At 34.7% G+C, this 21,527-nt stretch overlaps 2 protein-coding genes across 6 annotated transcripts in view; one reads left to right on the top strand and one right to left on the bottom strand.

Annotated features, from left to right (window-relative positions):
• The window catches only part of LOC150095027 (uncharacterized), a 152,891-nt gene that overhangs the window by 16,588 nt on the left and 114,776 nt on the right, over positions 1–21,527 (top strand). The gene's annotated exons all lie outside the window — the stretch shown is intronic.
• The window catches only part of LOC150095029 (uncharacterized), a 60,075-nt gene continuing 49,750 nt past the window's right edge, over positions 11,203–21,527 (bottom strand). For 3 of the 5 annotated variants that reach the window (XM_090410929.1, XM_090410931.1, XM_090410930.1), the window contains exon 2: positions 11,203–12,592. In XM_090410929.1, coding sequence (XP_090267055.1) covers positions 11,714–12,553 — 840 coding nt within the window. In that variant the 5' untranslated portion in view covers positions 12,554–12,592 and the 3' untranslated portion in view covers positions 11,203–11,713. Of the gene's footprint in view, positions 12,593–18,638; positions 18,828–21,527 lie in introns of all 5 variants that reach the window. The other 2 variants (XM_090410928.1, XM_090410927.1) reach the window with 1 other exon arrangement.

Genomic DNA, 21,527 nt, shown 5'->3' with positions numbered 1-21,527 from the left:
CCAAAATTACAGTTGCTATTATCTTATCTTGTGTCTCTTTCATAATGCGGATTTGGACAAGATTTAAAAGTCAAATTTAATAAAACCCAGGAGCAGATGCTGTTAGTGACATTTTTTTAATAATAATAAAATAATACCTATTAATGAAAACAATTGAAATTCAAAAAAAAAAAAAAAAAAACAGGCTGTGGGCATGGATGGACTTGTCTGTTTAATAAATAAAATAATAATTTAATGCACTAGTGGTGTGTGTATATATATATATATATATATATATATAGTGTGGTATATAGATAGGTGGCGTTGGTGTGCGAGAGAATGGAGGCGGATGCCTCCATTCTCTCACACACCAACGTCACCACTTCAATACGTCTCCATATATATATATATATATATATATATGGAGACGTATTGAAGGTTAACAAATGTCAGCGATAGCTTAGGAGATTTAGATTTGTAGAAAAAAAAAAATTGAGCTGGATGGACCTCTTACTCTAGATACTCTAGATAGATAGATTACGATGCTCTTAAGACTCGTTCAATCAGATTCAAAACAAACCATACAAGAATTAGCAGAGAAACTTAATTCATCATGGTCAACTGTCCAAAAGCACATATGCCTTAATAATAATCTTACCACACATAAGAGTGGTAAGTTTCTTAAACGAAAAGGGGTAATTTTGCAGCAAGACAAGATAATGCCAAACAACCACATTCTGCAAGAATGACTCAAGAAAAAATTAGGCAGGATGGGAACTTCTACCATATTCGCCGGATATTGCCCCTAGTCAGGTCCTTAGAACAGCATAAGACATAAGATAAGACATAAGAAATAAAACCTTCCGTTTGCAAGATGATGCCCAAAGGAGTTTATCAATTATTGCCGCCAAAGAAAAAGAAACTTTTCAGAAAAGGAATTCTAAACTTAGTAGATCGTTGGAATGGAATAAGGTTATATATAATATATATATAATATATATAATATAATTAACGATGGCGATTTGAATAATGTTAATTTGTTCTTTAATTTAATAATAAAATCTATAAATTATATTAAAAATTTCAAAAAATTGATTACTTTCTGGCACTGTGTGTGTAATAAGAGTGTAATAATTGTGTGTTCTGTTGGTTACAGTGGAGCATTTGCGTTGTAGGATGTTGGTATTTCATCAGGGATTTTGTGAAATCTTGTGGAAGATTATTTTATTTTTTGAAATTTTTATTTTTAATATATAAATTTTATTCAATTAAATAAATATAAATTATATTAAAAATTTCAAAAAATTGATTACTTTCTGGCACTATATATATATATATATATATATATATATATAGTGCCAGATATATATATATATATATATATATAAATATAAATATAAATTATATTAAAAATTTCAAAAAATTGATTACTTTCTGGCACATAATATATATATATATATATATATATATATATATATATATATTTATTTAATTGAATAAAATTTATATATTAAAAATAAAAATTTCAAAAAATAAAATAATCTTCCACAAGATTTCACAAAATCCCTGATGAAATACCAACATCCTACAACGCAAATGCTCCACTGTAACCAACAGAACACACAATTATTACACTCTTATTACACACAATACCATAATCCTATTAAATATATATATATATATATATATATAAATAATTTATTTTGGAAACGATATTTCGTATATATATATATATATCGTATATATAAATAATTCGTATATTCTTTAGCACCTAGAATTTGGAAACGATATAGATATATATATAAATATATATATATATATATATATATATATATATATATATACACACAATAAAGGTATATATATATATATATATATATATATATATATATACATGCAGGGTGTTCGGGATAAATTTGACAGTTTCGTAAGGAAAAAGAAAATCTTTGTATCTATTATAAATTTAATGAATTGACAAAAAAACATTACAGGCAGAGTTAATTAAATTACAATACTATCAACAAGATTTACTCAAAATAACCACCATTAGCATCGATCACAGCTTCAATTCTGCTTCGGAACCTCGAACAAGCTGATGCTACAGTCTCCCTGGGAAGGGCCGCAAAAACTGTTTTAATTTTATCCATTAACTGGGCTTTTGCATTACTGGAAGTGCGATTGGTGTCTTTTTCAACTGCGCCCCATACATACAAAATAATCCATGGGGTTAAGGTCTGGGGAGTTTGGAGGCCAAACATTTGGACTGGTGAAGTCGTAGAAATTTTCAGACAACCATTTTTGACTTTTCCCAGAGGTGTGGCAAGGGGCCGAATCCTGCTGCCATACATACGGCCTACCATTGGCTACCCTTGTTATCCAGGGCTTGACTACAGTTAGCAACTCCACGAACAAAGCCCGAATTCCAATGCCAGGGTTCTTCAACACCTGTTCCTGCAGATTTGCGAGGAATTCTGCTGTACGAACGCAATCAGATCGTCTGCTAGGGATCTTTCTTCTTGCTACATCCTCGTAGTCACCATTGCAAGTCTAGTTCATTCCTGATTGTTTTTACTGTATTCAGGGAGCATTGGGCAGCAGTCGTAATATCCTTATTTTGATGGCGGGCACGAATCATCATGATGATACAAGTTATTCTCTTCCATGATTCAGGTGGGTTCCAGCTATCCATCCTTTCTGACATCTTGTATATCAATGAAGAAGGGTCCAAACTTTTAAATGAAGAGAAGTGTGTGTTAATACATGTAACTTACGGAAAAATATAATTAATTATAAATATGTCAAATTTATCCCGAACATCCTGTATATATATATGTATATACACACACACACGTGTGTATACACACACACACACACGTGTGTATGTATATACACACACGTGTGTATGTATGTATATACACACACATATATATATATATATGTGTGTATATATATATATATACACACATATATATGTGTGTGTATATATATATATATATATATATATATACACACACATATATATATACATATATATATACACACATATATATATATTATTAAAATGTGTATGTATCTTTCTTGTGATTATATCGTGTTTTTACCACCATGCTGTCACTGGTTTTATATTTTATTTTATTTAGCAATTTTTCGAAGTAATTACTCCATATCCATACATCAAGGACATCTTTTTCTCCGGTTTTCATGTCACCTTTATCATCTCTAATCTAATTCCATTTATAGCACTCTTTCCTCCATTTCTGAGCTTCAACAACCTCCAGAATATCTTGTCATCCTCTTGATATTTATTTTCTATGTTCTTACCAAAGTTCCCATGACTTTTTTTTAGCTCGTTTTACAGTGTTTAGCTTTTTTATCTTACATTTCTCTCTGTATTCTCCAAGAGCACAAGCTACACTCTTTGCTAGGAACTTTTGATTTGATAAGCTCTCTTTTCCTTCATTGCCTCTTTCACTTCCTGTGTCCAGCATGAAATTCTGATTTTTCTATCCTTGCAGACAACCTCACCACATGCCTTGTCTAGCTGAATCAATCAGGGTTTTCTTCAAGGCCTGGCACTGAATCTGCAAGGTTTGGATCCTGTTCTCAAACTTTTTCATTTTTTCTTCAATAACCTTTCTGTATTTTAGTCTACAGTTTACATTTGAGAGCTGCTAAACTTTTATTCGCTTTTAACTTTCTTGCATGTTATTCTTTTCAATGTGAAATTCAATTTTAGTCTGGTCAAGAGTAAATAGGGATCACTTCCAATTTCAAATCCTCTGTACACTCTGGTGTTCTGCACCAGGGAGAAAACATCACTATCAACAATAACATAGTCAATGAGACTTCTTAAATGAGACTTCTTATCTTATTCTTTGCCTCTTCTCTCCATGTGAATTTGTGCACATTTTTATATGTTGGAACATTGTGTTAGTAATAGTAATAACCAATCCATATCCTGAGCAGAAATCGGATAGGTATTTGCCATTATTATTAGCTTTGCTCTTTTCTCCAAATTTTCCCCAAAAAAATATTTTTGTGTCTGACAATTATTTCCTACTCTGCTATTTAGAACCTCAACAAGGCAAGGACTAACTTTTAATTTTTTCTAAAACTGACACAATAAAAAAGGAAAAGTAGAAAGATTAAATATATAAATATAAATACTTGAACAAGTTAAAGACCCAAATGTGAAGGAAAGCATCTGAGGGATGCCCTTAACTCCGCAGTGGAAAATGAAGTACTGTATATGTATATACTTTAATTATTATTACGTGGCACCTAGAGGGTGTCCAAGGACTCATCGCGGGAGGGCACTCTACTCTATTTTGCTAAAGACATCTCAGTCTCCACTGCTGCCAACAACATTACATTATTATCTGTATGCATCCCGAAACAGACAAATCGGCTTTCAGATTTGTCTGAAAGCCGATTTGTCTGTTTGCGGGATGAAAAACTCAAATTTTCTAGAGAAAAACCTTGCTGCCATTGTATGAGATTGGCTAACTCACCTTCAATGGAAAAAGCTCATGATTCTCCTCGTCACGACGAGAATCGAACTCAGGTCTTTTCTAATCGAGCGCAATTTTCCGCTGTTCTTTCAACTGTACTATGGAGCCACCTTAATTATATAATTATTTTTTTTTAAATAAAATTAGTTTTTACTTAGTTTCTTTTTTAGAACAGTTCCCCAAGTATCATTTGTAATAGGGATTTTTCGAAAGCCCAAGTTTTTTTTTTAATATTTTTTGTTTTCGTTACTAAAAATAAAAATATTTGAGGGATAAAATATTTAAAATTTAGTCAATTAAAATATCACAGTTAGCAGTGTTTTTCATTAAGCATTTGGGCAAATAAACAGCCCGCACAATTTATAGACTGGTGCTATTACTAACAGTAGACGGAGTTGTATGTTGATAAGAGGGAAGGATGGAGCAGAATGGTCTCCCTAGAGTTGTCACCTAATAATAAAGAAAACTTTCATGATTACTAAAAATAAACAGCCAAAGGCTTCAAATCGGCGATGCAAAATTATACAAATTAAGTGGATATTAAATCCAACATCATTTCAAAGCCGACTACAGAAACTATAGAAGTTTCGAGTAAATAAATAAATATGACCAGAGAGCTTGCGGTATGCGGTAAATAAATATGCCCGCTGCCATACTACGAGTTGCCCTAGCCAAACATGATAGGTGGCATGAACGCTAAAACGCTCATACATATACTCGCCCTTCTATATATAGTTTCTGTAGTCAGCTTTGAAATGATGTTGGATTTAATATCCACTTAATTTAGATAATTTTGCATCGGCAAAATGAAGCCTTTTGGCTCTTTATATTTTAGTAAATAAATACTTTACACACCGACCGAGAGTTCACTTACGGAAAATACACCTCCGACGCTTCGAGTTTCGTAGTACTGGGTTTATTTAAAAATGAATCATAAGAGATAGTGAAATAATGACACGTAATGTTTTCGTTTGCTTCTTGATGGAGTAGGATCGCCATTTTAATCATGTTTTTTGGTTCGATCAAGTATTTCACTGTGTATGTATATATATATATATATATATATATGTGTGTGTGTGTGTGTGTAAAAATTTTTTTATTTTATATGTTTTGGTAAGTACTATAATTCAGAAAACTAAGTGCAATTTTTTTGCTTCCTATTGGTAGATCGATTTCATCTATGGGATATTTATATTGGGTTCTAGGACCAGCCTCTCAAACTTTATTCTAACAAGATTATTACCACTTATCAAAAATGAAAACTAAATTACCACTTATCAAAAATCTAAATGAAACCATAAAACCATATTCGAAGAAGTATATACAGAGAATTTCTAAGATGAGAAAAATTATTGAGCGACAGCTGACCAGGGAAAGGAGTCAGATGACAGGATGGATGATTTAAATGACGGAAGTATGCTGACTCAATCAGAATTAGGACACTCCACAAATCTAGAGGATGCTGCATCCCAAGATAGCATTCAGCAGTCTTTGGAAACCAACACAGAATTCTAAATAAATTGTCAAAAAGAAAGAAGGAAAATCTCCTCTACAGCGGAGATAGAACCAGATAATGAACCTAAAGAAAGGGGAACCCCCAGTCGTCTTAAAGAGCACTGTATTTCCGTTACATCCGCACTGAAATCTTCAGATATCACCTTCACGAAAGCTACAAACATGGAAGAAGAAATACGTATACAACCGAAAACGTCGGCAGACTACAGAAAAATAACCAATTTCCTAGACAACTTGCCATACCACATTTGCACTCAACAGTGAGAAGAATCTAAAAGTGGTATTAAGAGGGATAACTGAAACAATACAGTTAGACGTCACGGCAGACCTCCAATTTAAGGGATTTAGCCCAATTAAAATCAACCGAATGCGGAGAGTTGATAAAACATCCTAATTCTAGTGGAAATAAGTAAAGACCAAAAACACATACAATCTCCAGACAATCTGTGATCTAGTTATATAAAAGTAGAGGCATTAAAGCATATAAATCAACTACAACGCAATGTCACAGATGCCAAAAATTTGGGCATGCACAATGATGCTGCAAGGCTGAATTTCGTTGCATGAAATGTGGCAAACACGCAAAAAATGAATACCAACCTCCCCCCCGCACACAACTAGTAAAATTGTGGAGGCCCACACCCTGCAAACTATGCAAAACTATAGGGCTGCATAGCATTTCCTCAAAACCTAAACACAACTCAAAACCAGCAAACCTATATATACAAGAATGCACATCCTCCCATCAAACCACACACGACAAGACCCAAAACCAAATCAGTCACAGCAAACCAACAAACCTATCCCACTGAACATAACAAGACACAGGTGAAATGCTTGCTGAACTCCGGCAACCCAACTCAAGAAGCCAAGGATATCATCTTAAGGCACACACACACAGTCACTCCTTGTTGAAATCCTTAATGAATAAGCCTAATAGATAATAGAAAACCTAAATCACTACAGATTGTTAGCAGAAATTCTATCCAAAAAATTGCAGGAGTTTGCAGCAGAAACCCAAGCAGACATCATACTCATAAATGAATCACATCTTCGTCCAAGTGACAAGATCAGAATTAACAGTTATAGCACTTACCATACAGACAGATCCTATGCCAGAGGAGGAGGCACCATTATCTTTTTCAAAAGAAACATAAAACATAATTCAATAGCCCAACCCCAAATAGAATACATGGAAACCACAGGAATTGAAATACATATGAAAAACACATCAGGATACATCCAGCCTACAACCCCCCCCCCAAAAAAAAAAATAAAAAACTCCTTGGATCTAACTTAGATGTAATACTAAATACAGGCAGAGCAATGATCATAGCCAGAGATTTTGATGCCAAACATTCAGTCTGGAATAGCAGAAACTCAAATATCAACGGAAGAATACTCAACTCTTATACCACTTCACGAAATATAACAGTGATAGGACCCACTGAACCCACACACTACAGAGCAACCTGATGTATACTAGATATACTAGATATATAGCTGTAGCTGGATTAAAAAAGATAGCGCACAGCTATCAAACAAATATAAGAGATCAAGTTCTGATTCCATACATACATATGACAACTAGGCACCATACAAAATTTAACGGAAAACACCACCACATTTATAAACTGGAAACAACTTCCCTCAGTCTTCCAGGAAAACCTTGGCCTAGTACCGCATACATAACATCCACCGAAGATATAGAAAAAGAAGTGAAAACTTGAATAACAAATACTGACAGCGATCAGACAGGTAACAAATATAACCATCAAATAAACTCCCAGAGGATATAAAACGTCTTATCCAAGAGAAAAAAAGACAATATCAGAGAACAATAATGGATCCAGCGGATAAACGAGCAATTAATAGAGTAACAAACCAGGTTCGGTATCTCCTAAAGGGTCACCGTAACCGACTATGGAATAACAAAATTCACCAATTAAACACAGAGGATGATGGAGAATGATGAGATCATTCGAAGCGTTTTACACTTCCTCCAATCCAAGGTGAATATATAGAATCCGCCTACAATGATGAGGAAAAAGCAGAAGCATTTGCAGACAGCTTAGAAAACAATGCAGTCCCATATATCAATACAGATATATAAATTTCATAAGAAAAATTCACACCCAAGTGCGTAAAATAAAATAAAATAACTCAAAACGCCTCATTCCAATCCAACAACAAATCCGTGTCACCAACAGAAATATATGGGATCATAAGAAAACTAAATAACAAAAAGGCTCCGGATCCGGATGGAATAACAAACAAGGAACTCAAGCTGCTCCCCTGCAAAGGGGTTATGCATCTGGCACAGTGGCGGCTCATACATACATAAACACTGCAGCACCCCCAAGGAAAAAATGAAAATTTTAAATTTTATTTGTTTATAAGTAATAACAATGCTTACATAATATAAATGCAATACAATGTTAAAGGTTACAGCTTATGTTTCGACAGTGATTGAATGAATAGTTAATAATTGGACTTGTTCGATTAACGCTTTAGATTAGATAACAAAACAAATACACTGCGATTTAACGCAGTGTCGATATTATCAATTTCGACCAATTGCAGCCAGTCTCCGATATTCGTTTGCACGTTACAAGTCATCCTCGACACTGCTCGTTTGGGCAGTGTATCGTATGCTTGCGCGTTACGCGTTATTTTTGTGAGATGTGAGATACGAAACTTATTATTGGTGTTTGTTCGTGGTGAGGGTGAAATATTTTTAATAAAACAATTTTTTAATATGTAAATTTATTTATTAATAAAAAACTTTTTTAAAATAATTTTTTTTAAATTTTGTATATGCAGCACCCCCCCCCCCCCCACTTAAAATTTTCACTGGCCGCCACTGATCTAGTAGCCATCACTAATGCCATCCTTCGGCTGAATTATTTCCCAGAGCGATGGAAACTTGCTGACGTTTTCCTAATTCCAAAACCTGGAAAAAAATACAGTTTCCTGAAAATTATAGACCGATCAGCCTATAATTAGCCTATCTTACCATGCGTAGGTAAGATAGCCGAACGGGCTCTACTCACACAGGTTCAAGAGGCAGCAGATATCAACCACGTCATTCAAGGTGAGCAATTCGGCTTTAGGAAATATCACTCCACAACGCTACAAATTTACAGAGTCGTCGAATATATCACCCAAGAGTATGAATGGTACCAACACTCTGGCGCAGTCTTCCTGGACATTACATAAGCATTTGATAGAATATGGCATTATGGTCTAATTTTTAAGCTACACCAAGTTGGAATCCCATTACCACTAGTTCTAATCATCAAATCCTACCTAAATAACAGAAAATTTAAAATAAAAAAATTCAATGGGATCAGATCCACAGAGAGGAGAATCACGGCTGGAGTCCCTCAAGGTTCTCTGATATCTCCCCTACTCTTCTCCATACATATACATGGCAGATCTCCCCATCTATCGCTATATATGCCAATGACACAATCATTATAGCCAGATCCCTCCATCCACATCTGGCCACAATCAAGCTGCAGAGAGCGGTCAATGAATTGGAGGATTGATACACGAAATGGCGTATCGCAATCAACCCAGAAAAAGCTCTGCAGTACTTTTCACCAGACGTAAAGCAGAACCGAACACAAGCATACAAATGTTTGTTAAAATCATCCCTTGGTACAACTCTACCAAATATCTGGGAGTTCATCTTGATAAACGCCCAAATTTCAAGACGCATAGTGTCGCCACTAAAGCATGTCAGACCACAGCACAGCTATATCCACTTTTGAATAGGAATAGCTTCCTAAGCATAAGCAACAAAATTCTCCTCTACAAATCAGTGATCAGACTGCAACTAACTTATGCCTCTCCAACCTGGGGACACACAGCTAAAAGAAACAGCAACAGATTACAGACGATTCAGAACAAATGCCTAAGAATGGCATTTAATGCCCTATATATTGTTCATCAGAAACCTCCAGTTACACCAAGAAGCCAATCTTCCAGATATCAAGACCTACATGATAGGCATCGCAGAGAAATTCTTCACAATCACAGATAATCACCCAAATCAGCTAATTCGACAGGCAGAAGACTACAGAACACTCGGATCACTTCAAACATAAAAGACCGAAATCCTCCATCGCAAGAGAAAGCTGATACAGCCTACAATGAGAGGGTAAATTACCCACAATAATCCCATCACCCACAAACTAAAATCCAGATGAAGGGATGAAGAGTCAAGGACTCAGTCTATCAACCAAAGAAGTTCCAAGTTTCTTAGTACTGAGAAAGTACTAAGAAACTTGGAACTTTCCAGAAGAACCCGGAAGAAACCTAAAGTACTTAGGTTTCTTCCGGATTTTTGCTCCCGATCAGGGGGACTTAGATTTCGGGGGGGGGGTTGCCTGGGAGAGCGATTTGAGTCCCCGGAGAGGGCAGGGGCACGCCGCCCGAGTGTACAATATGTACAACGCACACAGGTGCCAGGATAGTAACGGCACCAGAGGAGGAAATACTTTAAAAAAACGTTTTTTAAAGTAATTTTTTTTTATTGGGAGGGGGGATAGGGGCGCCAACTAAAGTTTTGCACACAGGCGCCGGACACTACTGGCGTGCTACTGGAAGAGGGTGTTCTCCGGCATGGCCCGTGGGAGGCTTGTCGGTGGATGCTTTTCCCTGGAATATGAGCGGTTCTGCTCAGTGGTGGGGGTGAACCTCTTACTGGACGGTCTTTCGTGGTCCGAAGGATCGCCTAATTTTTAGAGGGATCTTTACTTAAACAGTATCCCTGATGAAAACCAATGAGTTTGAAACAGCTGTCGGGTCAGTGAAACCTTATAAAAATGAACCAATAGGAGGCAAATATATGAGCGTTTTAGCGTTCATGCCAACTATCATGTTTGATTAGGGCAACTCGTAATATGGCGGTGGGCGTATTTACCGTAAACTGTCTGGTCAAATTTTACCCGAAAGTTCTATAGTTTCTGTAGTCGGCTTTGAAATGATGTTGGATTTAATATCCACTTAATTTGTATAACATTCAAGATTATTTAAGCTAGGTTGATTGTGTGAAATTAGGGGTAGCTACATACATTTGATGTATGTAGCTACGTCTAATTTAGTATAGTATTAAAAAAGTTTAATACTAGACCAAATTGTATTTGAAAATCTTAGCAACTTAAGTAAATAATAAAACCAGATCTATTATTTATTTTATACTAAACTTCAGTTTGATTTAATACAAAAAAGCACTTACAAATACAAAGCGAATTCTCTAATCCGGTCATACATCAATTGCTCCTCAATACTCAAGATAATACTGTTTAGAAAAATATTTTCTCTTCTCGTGTAAACTATTCAATAGTGTAGGTTACTGAAAATAAAGTAAATTTTATTACCACGTATCAACAGCACTCGATGTTAAACTGTTGGCATTGCAATACACGTGAATATATTTTTTCTAACAATGCGGACATATTTAACAAAAATATTTTGATAGGTAATGGTTTTGTAAAAAGTATACATATTATTTCTTTCTTTTTTTTTCATATCACACCACCTGGTTTTTAGTGAACCATGCATACTACTTCACTATGCAAATTCCTGGACATTTGGCAACATTTTTTCTTTCGTTATAAAAAAAAAAAAAAACACAAACTAAGCTGCGCAGAAAAATGCCATCATCATAGCAAATAAAACATTACACTTGTTGGAATTCATTAATCACTACTATAGGTTGGTATTGAATGCGAAGTTGGATATTTTACTCCTGCAGGCATCTGTGGAACTAGAGGAAGGGGATGCACGTTTTCGTTAGCAGGTGTTACGTGCCACCTTGCACGAGGAGGAGAGGAGTCTGCTGACGGTGGTAATTTTCCAGCTAAAATAGCATCCATTAAAGCCTGTTGCCCTAACCAGTTAATCAGACGATCTCGTCTGACTTTTGAATCGGGATCGGCAAATGTTGGATCTGCAGTATTCCAGTTATAACAATGACAAGCCTGACGAGCTCCGATTACACAGCAAGCGATCGACAAACACACATCTATTACTGCTAAAAGTATAATGGAAATATCAACTGCGAGAATGGAATTCTGGGTATTTGTCTCCCCTGGAAATGTAACTCTCTGTCCATTTACATCAACATAAAAGCTGCTTGTAGTGGAAATATCGTGGACCAGACCAGTAGCAGTAAATACGATGACGATTCCCGATGTTGACACGGACAGAATGGAGAGACAGATGAAAAAAATAACGCAGCCCGTACGTTCAAAACGTTTGCTTATAATAATGCCTAGAAGTCCGGTAAGCATTGACACAGCACCAGACCATAAACCACTTCCAACAAATGCCATGGAGGCATCAAGCACAATAGATACCGAACCGAACACAATGAGCAACATTCCACATGGAAGTTTGCAGACGCCAAGGGCAAATGCCAGCTTTTTCGACAGATTCTCTTGCGTGTCTTCTTCATCAGGAACTGCACAAGGATAGTTTGTTCCTCCTTTACAAAACAGTAAATCTTCCTGTAGAGAATTCTTCTTGCCAAGCGTCATGACGTCTGCAGCCACGAGAACATGTGCTCCTTTTAAAACCTTAAAAAAGTATCAAATAAGAATTAATCAATAAAAAATTATTAATCATAAAATACTTTAAATAAAAAGTTTAATAAAAAAATAGAATGTTTATAAATTTTCAAAAATATTAACAATAGGAACTTGGAAAAAAGAATCATAAAATATGTCTCGATTTTCAAATAGAGTCATGTTCTATTCTACAATCGCTAACTTTCAAACCTTCCCAGTTTTCATTTGTGCTTTTTTCCCCTATGGCAGAGCTGTAAAAGGTTAAATCCCTAATTGCTATCGATGCTTGGAAGAGCTCTTTCAGCAGGCGTTGACCATCCACTCGAAACTCCATTTGTTTACCAATAAGCATTGCAACCCAGATTTCACCTCAGCTTTTGCTGAGAGAGGGAAAAGTAGAATGCAGCGTACTGTTATATATGTAAGACGCGATATATTACCTGGTACCTCAACTGTTACTTCTTATCCAATAAATAATAATAAAATTCTCCCTATGTCATTGTCTCTAGGCATTCCATCTGCATTCTGTTCACATCCATACCTACCATCAAATTTCTAGTGGGATCTTGCCTACGAAACGAAGCACTAGACCAGTGATGGCGAACCTTTTTTTTTACCCAAGTGTGTCAAACATCTTTTATTTTCAAATATTGACGTTGTTGGTGTGCCACTTGCATACATGCATTATAAATTTAACTACATAATCATAGATGGTGACTTATCATATTAGGCTATTTATTTAACAGGGCATTGATATAAAATCTATGAATTCATATTATACAATTAATTTAATAAAGTTAAATTACAAACTTAAATTACATTTAATGACTTTTCTGTTGCTGAGCACTGATAGAAAGCTGCTTTATAGAAGGGCTATAGTGTGTGTACATTTTAATACTACACAGGCAGCGCTCAAATCATTGCTCAATCTATTTCTCCCTTTCGATTTGATATTATTTAAGGCAGAAAATAGAGTTTTACAAGAGTATGTAGAAGAGAAAATTGTTAGAAGAGCTTCAGCAAAGATTTTAAGAGCATGAAAATTTTCGGGAAGGCTATTCCACACGCTTAGAATTTCACAGTGTGAATTTTTACACGCGGTATCATGCAGACGTTCCCGCTCAAGTTCTTCTAATTCATTTCTAAGAGCAGTAAACTTTCTTTTCCAGAGAGGATTACACTGGAAGTCGGCTAGTTGCATTTCTAGATCTTTTAAATCTAACCACTCAAAGCCATCTAATTTAAGATCCATGAATTCTGTTTCATCAGAATACTTTATGAATTGGATTGTTTGTTCCAACATTCGAAATTGCTCAAATCTAGAAGACAACTGCTCAGTTACTGTCTTTAGAACTACGATAAATTGGTTGATACGTTATTCCCGATTTTTGGAGCTGGCTTCGTAAAAAAAAAAATTTCGCTCTTGGGAAATACTTAAAATTGTTACTTTCTAAATCACGTTGAAATATTTTTAGTTTATTCTCAAAGCTTTTGATCGTGCGAAACATAACATCGACAGATTTTCCGAAACCTTGCAATTGTATATTAAGTTCATTCAGGTGAAATGAAAAATCTGTGAAAAAACATCAGCTTACTGAGCCAAGAAGAATCGTTCAACTGAGAAAACTCGTGCTCCATGCCCTTCGTATTTAAATATAATTTCATTTCATTTAAATATTCAACAAACCGTTCAAATACTTGGCCACGACTCAACCATCAAATATTATTGTACATTAATAGACCATTGTGCACTGATTCAACTTCGCTTAAAAGCGAATTAAATTCTCGTTTGTTTAAAGTCCTGGCAGTAATAAAATTAGTTACCTTTGTCACAATTCTCATCACATCATCCAAATCCTTTAAGCCTGATTTCGCACACAGTGTCTCCTGATGTATAATACAATGGAAAGAAACCAGGGGATGACCAAGATATTCTGTAAATTGTTTGATAAAACGGACATTACGGCCAACCATATTAGGCGCGGCATCAGTTGTAATCGAAAATATTTTCGATAAATCTGTTTCTCACAGAACACTTTAACAACACAGACGCATATGTATTTACCTGTCGTGTTTTGAGGCAAATTTTCTAGCTTTATCAATTCCTCGTGCATAGAATCACCGTGAACATACCTTGCAATAATAGCCAATCGAGCTGATGACGTAATATCTGTAGGTTCGTCGAGACAAATGGGAAAACAATGGATGAGTTCAAGTCTTGTTGAATTTGATTTTCTATACTAGCATTCATTGATATAACTCTGTCTTTAATCTTTAATAGTATTCCTACTTAATGGTAACTCTTTCATGCGCTTTTCAGTAGCTTCCTTATTATGAAAGTCCTCAAATAAAAATGGTGCACACTTTACGAAAGCTTCTTTAATATAATCACCATCACTAAGTGGTTTCCCATGTTCAAAAATAGTATGTGAAATACTGTAACTTCCGGCTAATTTGAAGGTCCCGAAACAAATTTAATTAAAGTCCTGATTGCGATTCTGCCAGTGTTAGATGTTGCGATATGTATTCTTTGCGTTCTTCACAAGTTTTTTCTAGGAGCCATTTGTGCTTAGTTTCAAAATGTCTTCTTACATTCCAAGTTCTACTCACAGATAGCTCACCACACAATTTACAGAGACCTTTATCGCCTCTATCAATAACACCATATTGTTCAGTCCAGGCATCTTGGAAGTTTCTTCCACATCCTTTCTGTGATAATTTTAGTTTCTTATTAGTGCTAGCTGCCATTGTAAAAGGGTTCACAAATTAAAAAAAAGATCACAATTATATACAGCGGTAATTAAGCAGTAATAATTAATAAGAAATAACAATTACTGGAAATGAATTATATACCAGCAACTCAAATTACTTAAGTGGCAGACCATGCAAAACTACCACTACTTCTTTCAGCAGGGTTGCCAGATTTATTACCAGTACGTTCGTAGCAACCTTGTTACGTTTTACTCTCTATCATGCTACTAAATAGCAGCTATTTAGCAGGTTTTGTTGAGACGTCATCGTAAGTTGTTGCTATTTGCATTATTTAAACAAAATTTACTGAATTTATTGCAACTATAAAAATGTTTTCATTATTTACTCAGATAAATTCAATATTTAATGCTGCGAATTATATTTTCTGTTAAAGTGGTTTTAAATATGTTTAGAACTTTTATTACTCAGTCGAGAGACTCGGAATGCATGCATGAACGAATTTCACACAGAAATCAAATGAAAACTTTAAGTTTATAATATATAAAGCACGTATTTATAAGTTTGTATCGTATAATATTGATAATAATTTTTATAAGTTTGTATCATATAATAGTGATAATAATTTTATAAGTTTTTATAATATCATATGACTATGCAGAAATTATAATGATTAAGAAAGAAAACGTAAACTTAAAACGCTGGTTATAGGCTAGTTAGAAAATAAAATTGAAACAAGCTAACTACAAAATATAATTCTTTCAATGAACTGAAATCTACCTTCGTCTTAACTGAGAGCGATCTTACACGATTTATCGCAGTTTTTTCATCAGAATACCAATATCTTTCAACATCCAAGGTGTGTCACCTGAAACCCTCAAGTGTGTCAGTGCTGAGACGCGTGTCATAAGTTCGCCATCACTGCACTAGACCCAATAGAGGATAGGCTCACAATATTTTGCCAATGCCAAACTATAATCAAAGAGCTAGACAAGTGTCACAGAGACAGTGACGGCCGGTGAAAATTTTAAGTGGGGGGTGCTTATACAAAATAAAAATGGTCATAATTAAGCCTAGTATCTATAATAAATAATTATATGTTATTTTACCAAAATTAAATAAGATTTACCAAAAATATTTCACCCTCACCACGAACACACACCAGTAATAAAAGTTTCGTATCTCACAGAAAGTTCGACACTGCTCCTGGATTCATTGTCGGATTCACTTGTTACGTGCAGTGACAAGTGCAAACGAATATCGGAGAGTCTAGCCTCAACTGACTGAACGTGATAATTCCAACACTGCGTTAGATTGCGGTGCATTTATTTCGTAATGTAAAGCGTTAATCGAACAATTCCACTTATTAACTATTCAATCAATGTCGAAACATAAACTGTAACCTTTAACATGTTGCATTACATTTATATAATGTTGTATAATGTTATTATTTATGAACACAAAAAAAATTTAATTTTTTCACTTTTTCCTTCGGGGGGAGGGATGCTGCAGTGTCGCAGTGCTTATGTACAAGCCACTGCCACTGTACAGAGATCAGAAGAGGGAGAGAATATATACAACCTAACTCTTCATCCCTACATGAGCTGTCTACAGATTTTCTATAGAGAAAAAATAACGATCCATTAAATCACCCAATGTGGGAAAACCTTCATGTAGGACCAGTGCAAGCAACTGTAAACTGTGTGTTGCTATTACTTCTATTTATAAAGCCTGCTTGGTTACTGCGCCTTTGAAATACCGTTATTCTAATTAGCAGTGCATGCTTTCTCTCTCGTAACCTTTCTTGCTTAAACTATTGCGTACTATGCTTATCTACCTTTCGCACTACGAATCTTATGGCTATGGATACTAGAAAATTTATTTTTATTGAGACTGCGCCACTAATATCTTTTAATTGGCATAAAACTCAGTAATACGGCCGGTTGATTTCTCTTTCTCTAACACAAATTCCTTCAGTAAAACTTTACACAAACAGTCGTGGTCTATTTGCACTTAACTATACGCTTTGGCTATCTCACTTGGTTTCCCGCTGACAAGTCTGATAATTTTTTTTGGGAACAGTATATTGTAAAAAAAAAAACAATGTCAACGAAATAAAGTACATTAAATAAGTGATAGGGAGGTTACTCTTCTCTACCTATCCTTTATGCCTTTGGTATAAAGAAACAAACTTTCTCTTTTCAATATTAAATGACTATACAATATAATTACTCTCTGTTACTTCTCTGCTTAAGAAAACCAAATTGCCGAGACTAATTTACTCATAAAGAGATTAGCTAGCTATGGCAAGTTATCTTAATTTATATTCCAGTTAACAACAACTCAGAGGACTCTTATAGATATTTCTTATCAGTCCATCTATGACATATCTCCTAGATTACAAAAAGAATGTACATTAGAGGTTGAACACACGGAGGCGCTTTGTCATGACACCTTCCAAATGTCCTGCATCAAAGTCACTATGGTTCTTTCATCTCACGCCTTGCTTCAGGGGGCGTTTCGTTGGAGTATTAGCGGTTCTTGGACTGCAGTTTTTCCGGTAATCAAAAGTTCAGCAAGTTTCAGCATACAGGCTTGAAGATCGTTCTGTGGCTTTTGGCTTCGGTTGACTTCCCAATTTTTTTCCTCTGGCGTGGGTTCGCTAAAGTCTGTTTCTCTGGGTCAGTATGCTCCTGGTTCTCCGCCGACTGCCTTTCTTCGGTAATTGTACCTCGCCTCTCATTCTGTCAGCAACTGGACCTCGACTGCCTCTGGTTCTCTGCCGAAAACTGCCTTCTATGTTCTCTGTCGGAAACTGTCCATGATGTTCGGCTCGGTCCTCTTTTATTTTCGCCTTCTCGGGACCTTGCACCAAAAGGTTGTAAACTCCTTCTTTCATGATGTTCTTTTTTCTCCTCCGTGCGCTCTTTTTTCTTTGTCTTGTCGGGCAGCGGAAACTTCTGAAACTAGCGGACCTCTTTGATACTAGCTTTGAAGGTGTTCATACGCAGAGCTTACAAACTTTCTCACACACTTAATCGTAAACAGCTTGTGCTCTTTTACATTATACAAAGTTCCAATGGCAAAGCATTGCCTTTGTTTTCAATTTGTTTTGGGAATTTACAATCAATTCCCATAGGGTTATTTACATTAATATTTAACATACAATACATAGAAACGAACAAGGTTATTTTTGTAACAGTTCTCATGAGACTTGACCTCTGTAAAAATCGATGTAAAGCGCTTTGGTATTTTTAAGCTACATCGAGTTTTACACAACCACACAATCAACTATTACTGCTATATCGAATGGCGGTGAGTCAGCAAAGAACAGAATCCAACTGACCTTTCTTCCAAAACAATATGAAGACGATTTCCTTTGCTTGGAAAGCCTGGGTTCGAATACCATCGAGGATGCGAAGAAAATCTGAAATCTCCCGCCTAAAGACAAGTACAATCATCCATGCCCACGGCGGAATTCGAACCAGCACGTTGGTGAGCAATGTATATTTTTAAGACCTCGTATACACGTGCGCTGGGAAGATTTGATATTAAAAAGAAAATAAAAAATTATCAAAAGGAAACTACTATTGGTAATTTTTCATCCAGCATACAAACAAACTTGGCAGGAGAAAACACGCAATTTATATATAAAGTATACTAATAGACAAAGGGCTAAATCAGGGCAGCGCCGTGCGGTTGTGCAGATTGTGCCCCGCACAGGGTCGCTTGAAGATGAGGGGCACCATTTCACCATGGCAAATAATAATAATAAAAAAAAATTATATATATATAAAAATTCTTATTCTTGAATTATATAGTACTATATAAATTACACAATTACAAATGCAATAAAAATGAAATTTAAAATCAGTCAAATTATTATGAATTCTTAATAATCTAACAATATTTTTAACTTAATACATCACCAGTTTAGTGGAAATTATCAGTTTAAGACAGACTGAATTCATTTTTACGCTGTGCTTTGCCCTTTGTGGATGTGTGATTGCGACTGAAACAGTGACATTGTTCTGCAAATTTGGAAGGTAAGAAACTACAACATAATTGATTTTTTTTTCGACAGCAAGCATTTGGTGAGACTTTAAAATGAAAAGAGCTGTAAAATTTACCAGCCAAAATAAATTTTGATTTTAATGGAACCATTAGTTTACACGAAAAACATTTATAACATTTTTTTTTTAAAGATAAATTGTAAATTACTGTTATTTTTGTTGCCACTTAAGAATAATATGAAGGAAATTTACCAGGCTCTTTTTGATATTACAGAAGATGAAACCAAAGATATCGATTCTAGAGTTCAGGCAGACAACTTAATTTCACAGATTTATTCGTTTAAATTTATTTGCTCTGTTCATGTTTGGTACGAAATCTTAAGTCTCGTAAATGCTGCAAGCAAAATAATGTAGAATCCGACATTTGATTTAGGAAAAATTACAGAAAATCTTGATTATGTTATACAAAAATTAATATTATTAGAACTGCAAAATAAGTAGCAAACGATCTTAATATTGATCCTATTTTTCAAGACATTCGCAAAATAACAAAAACAAAAAGATTTGGTTACGAAGCATCAGATGAGACAACGCATGATCCTAAACAAAATTTTTAAATAAATGTTTTCTTCGAGATTTTAGACACGACAATAACTGCAGTCACGGAAAGATTAATACTCTTAAAATAACATAGCGAGAACTTTAAAGTTATAAGAGACAGCAAATTAAAAGATTGGAGCGATAAAGATTTAATGAAACATTGTAAAGATTTGCACTTAAAATTGAGCGACAATCAATATTCCGACAATCGTGATATTAATGGTATGACTTTATTTGAGGAAATTAAAAACTTTGCAATGTTTTATTAAAAAAGAGTGGGCTCCTCAGGATGTTTTAAATTTTATATACGAAAATAAATTAACTGACACGTTTCCGAATACTACGATTGTAATGGGTATTTATTTAATATTACCAATATTCTAGCAGGAGGGGAAAGATGTTTTTCAAAACTGAAACTGATAAAAAATTATTTGCGGTCAACAATGTCTGGGGAGAGCGTCTAACGGATTTATCAATTATATCAGTTGAAAATAATATTATGGATTCATTACACATTAAAGATATTATATTAAAAATTGTGGCGGCTGAAGCAAGAGGGATAAACATGTAAAATAAATCTACATTTATCCTAATTGTTATATAGTTAAAAGCATATCTCCAAATTATCTTTGTTATGTAATAATATTTCTTTTTATATTAAAATAAAAGTAATTTTTGTTTATATATATAAATAAATAAATATATTCTGTTGTATTTATATAATAATGAAATAAACATTTTTGAAAATTTTTATTATTAAAAATTCCTTATTAATGAATTTTAGTGATCACAATGTTCTACTATTGTTAAATAAAATTTATTTTTATGTATGCGTATAAATTGTTTTGTACTTTTAACAAAGTAAAATTTTTAGTAAAAATTTTTCATGGAAACTTATTTTATGGGAGCGCTGAAAAAGTTTTGCACAAGGGCGCCTCCTACCCACGGCGCGGCACTGGGTTAAATTTACCTACCACCTTATCTTGGAATCATGATTACGAAATCCGAAGATACCTTGGACGGTTATGGGACTCATCTTGCAAATATCTTTTATTCCTTGTGTAATCATATCAGAATGTGAACACTTTTTGAACACAAATCGTATCCATGCTTCAAAATATGTTGCAACTTAAACTTATAAAAAGAAAAGTGTTCTTGTTAGACTACATTTATATTTGGAAGAAGAAAAGATCCGCTTCCTGAGCAGGTACATGAAACCGACATCAATGAGTCATCTCTAAACTAGCACGCTTTCTCTGCTTCTGATTCATGTTCCGGTTTCAAAGACACTCTGAATGAATTTATGTAGAGTAATGCAGTGGGAGATTTTCGGGTCATGTTGCGAACAATCTGGCCGCAACTCCTTTACCACTTCTTGCACCGTCCGAGAAGTGAAATACTGAAGCTACTTCCTGAAGTAGTAAGCAAATTATCCTAAATAATGTAAGCAATATATATGATTTAGAGTAACTTCAATTCTGTATTTAAATTTGAAGTAATCCGAATTTGAGTTTAGATATTCGCATCTCGTCATCAGGCATCTGGATGTTTGTGATGACCTTCATTCGTTCATTCCCAACCCCCTCTGGGGAGCCACGCAATACACAAAATAAATAATACGA

The sequence above is a fragment of the Typopeltis vanoorti genome, chromosome 21 (assembly GCF_054136105.1).
Source record: "Typopeltis vanoorti isolate ZY-2024b chromosome 21, IOZ_Tvanoo_1.0, whole genome shotgun sequence".
NCBI lineage: Eukaryota > Metazoa > Arthropoda > Arachnida > Uropygi > Thelyphonidae > Typopeltis > Typopeltis vanoorti.
This window is presented reverse-complemented; position numbering and strand designations above follow the sequence as displayed.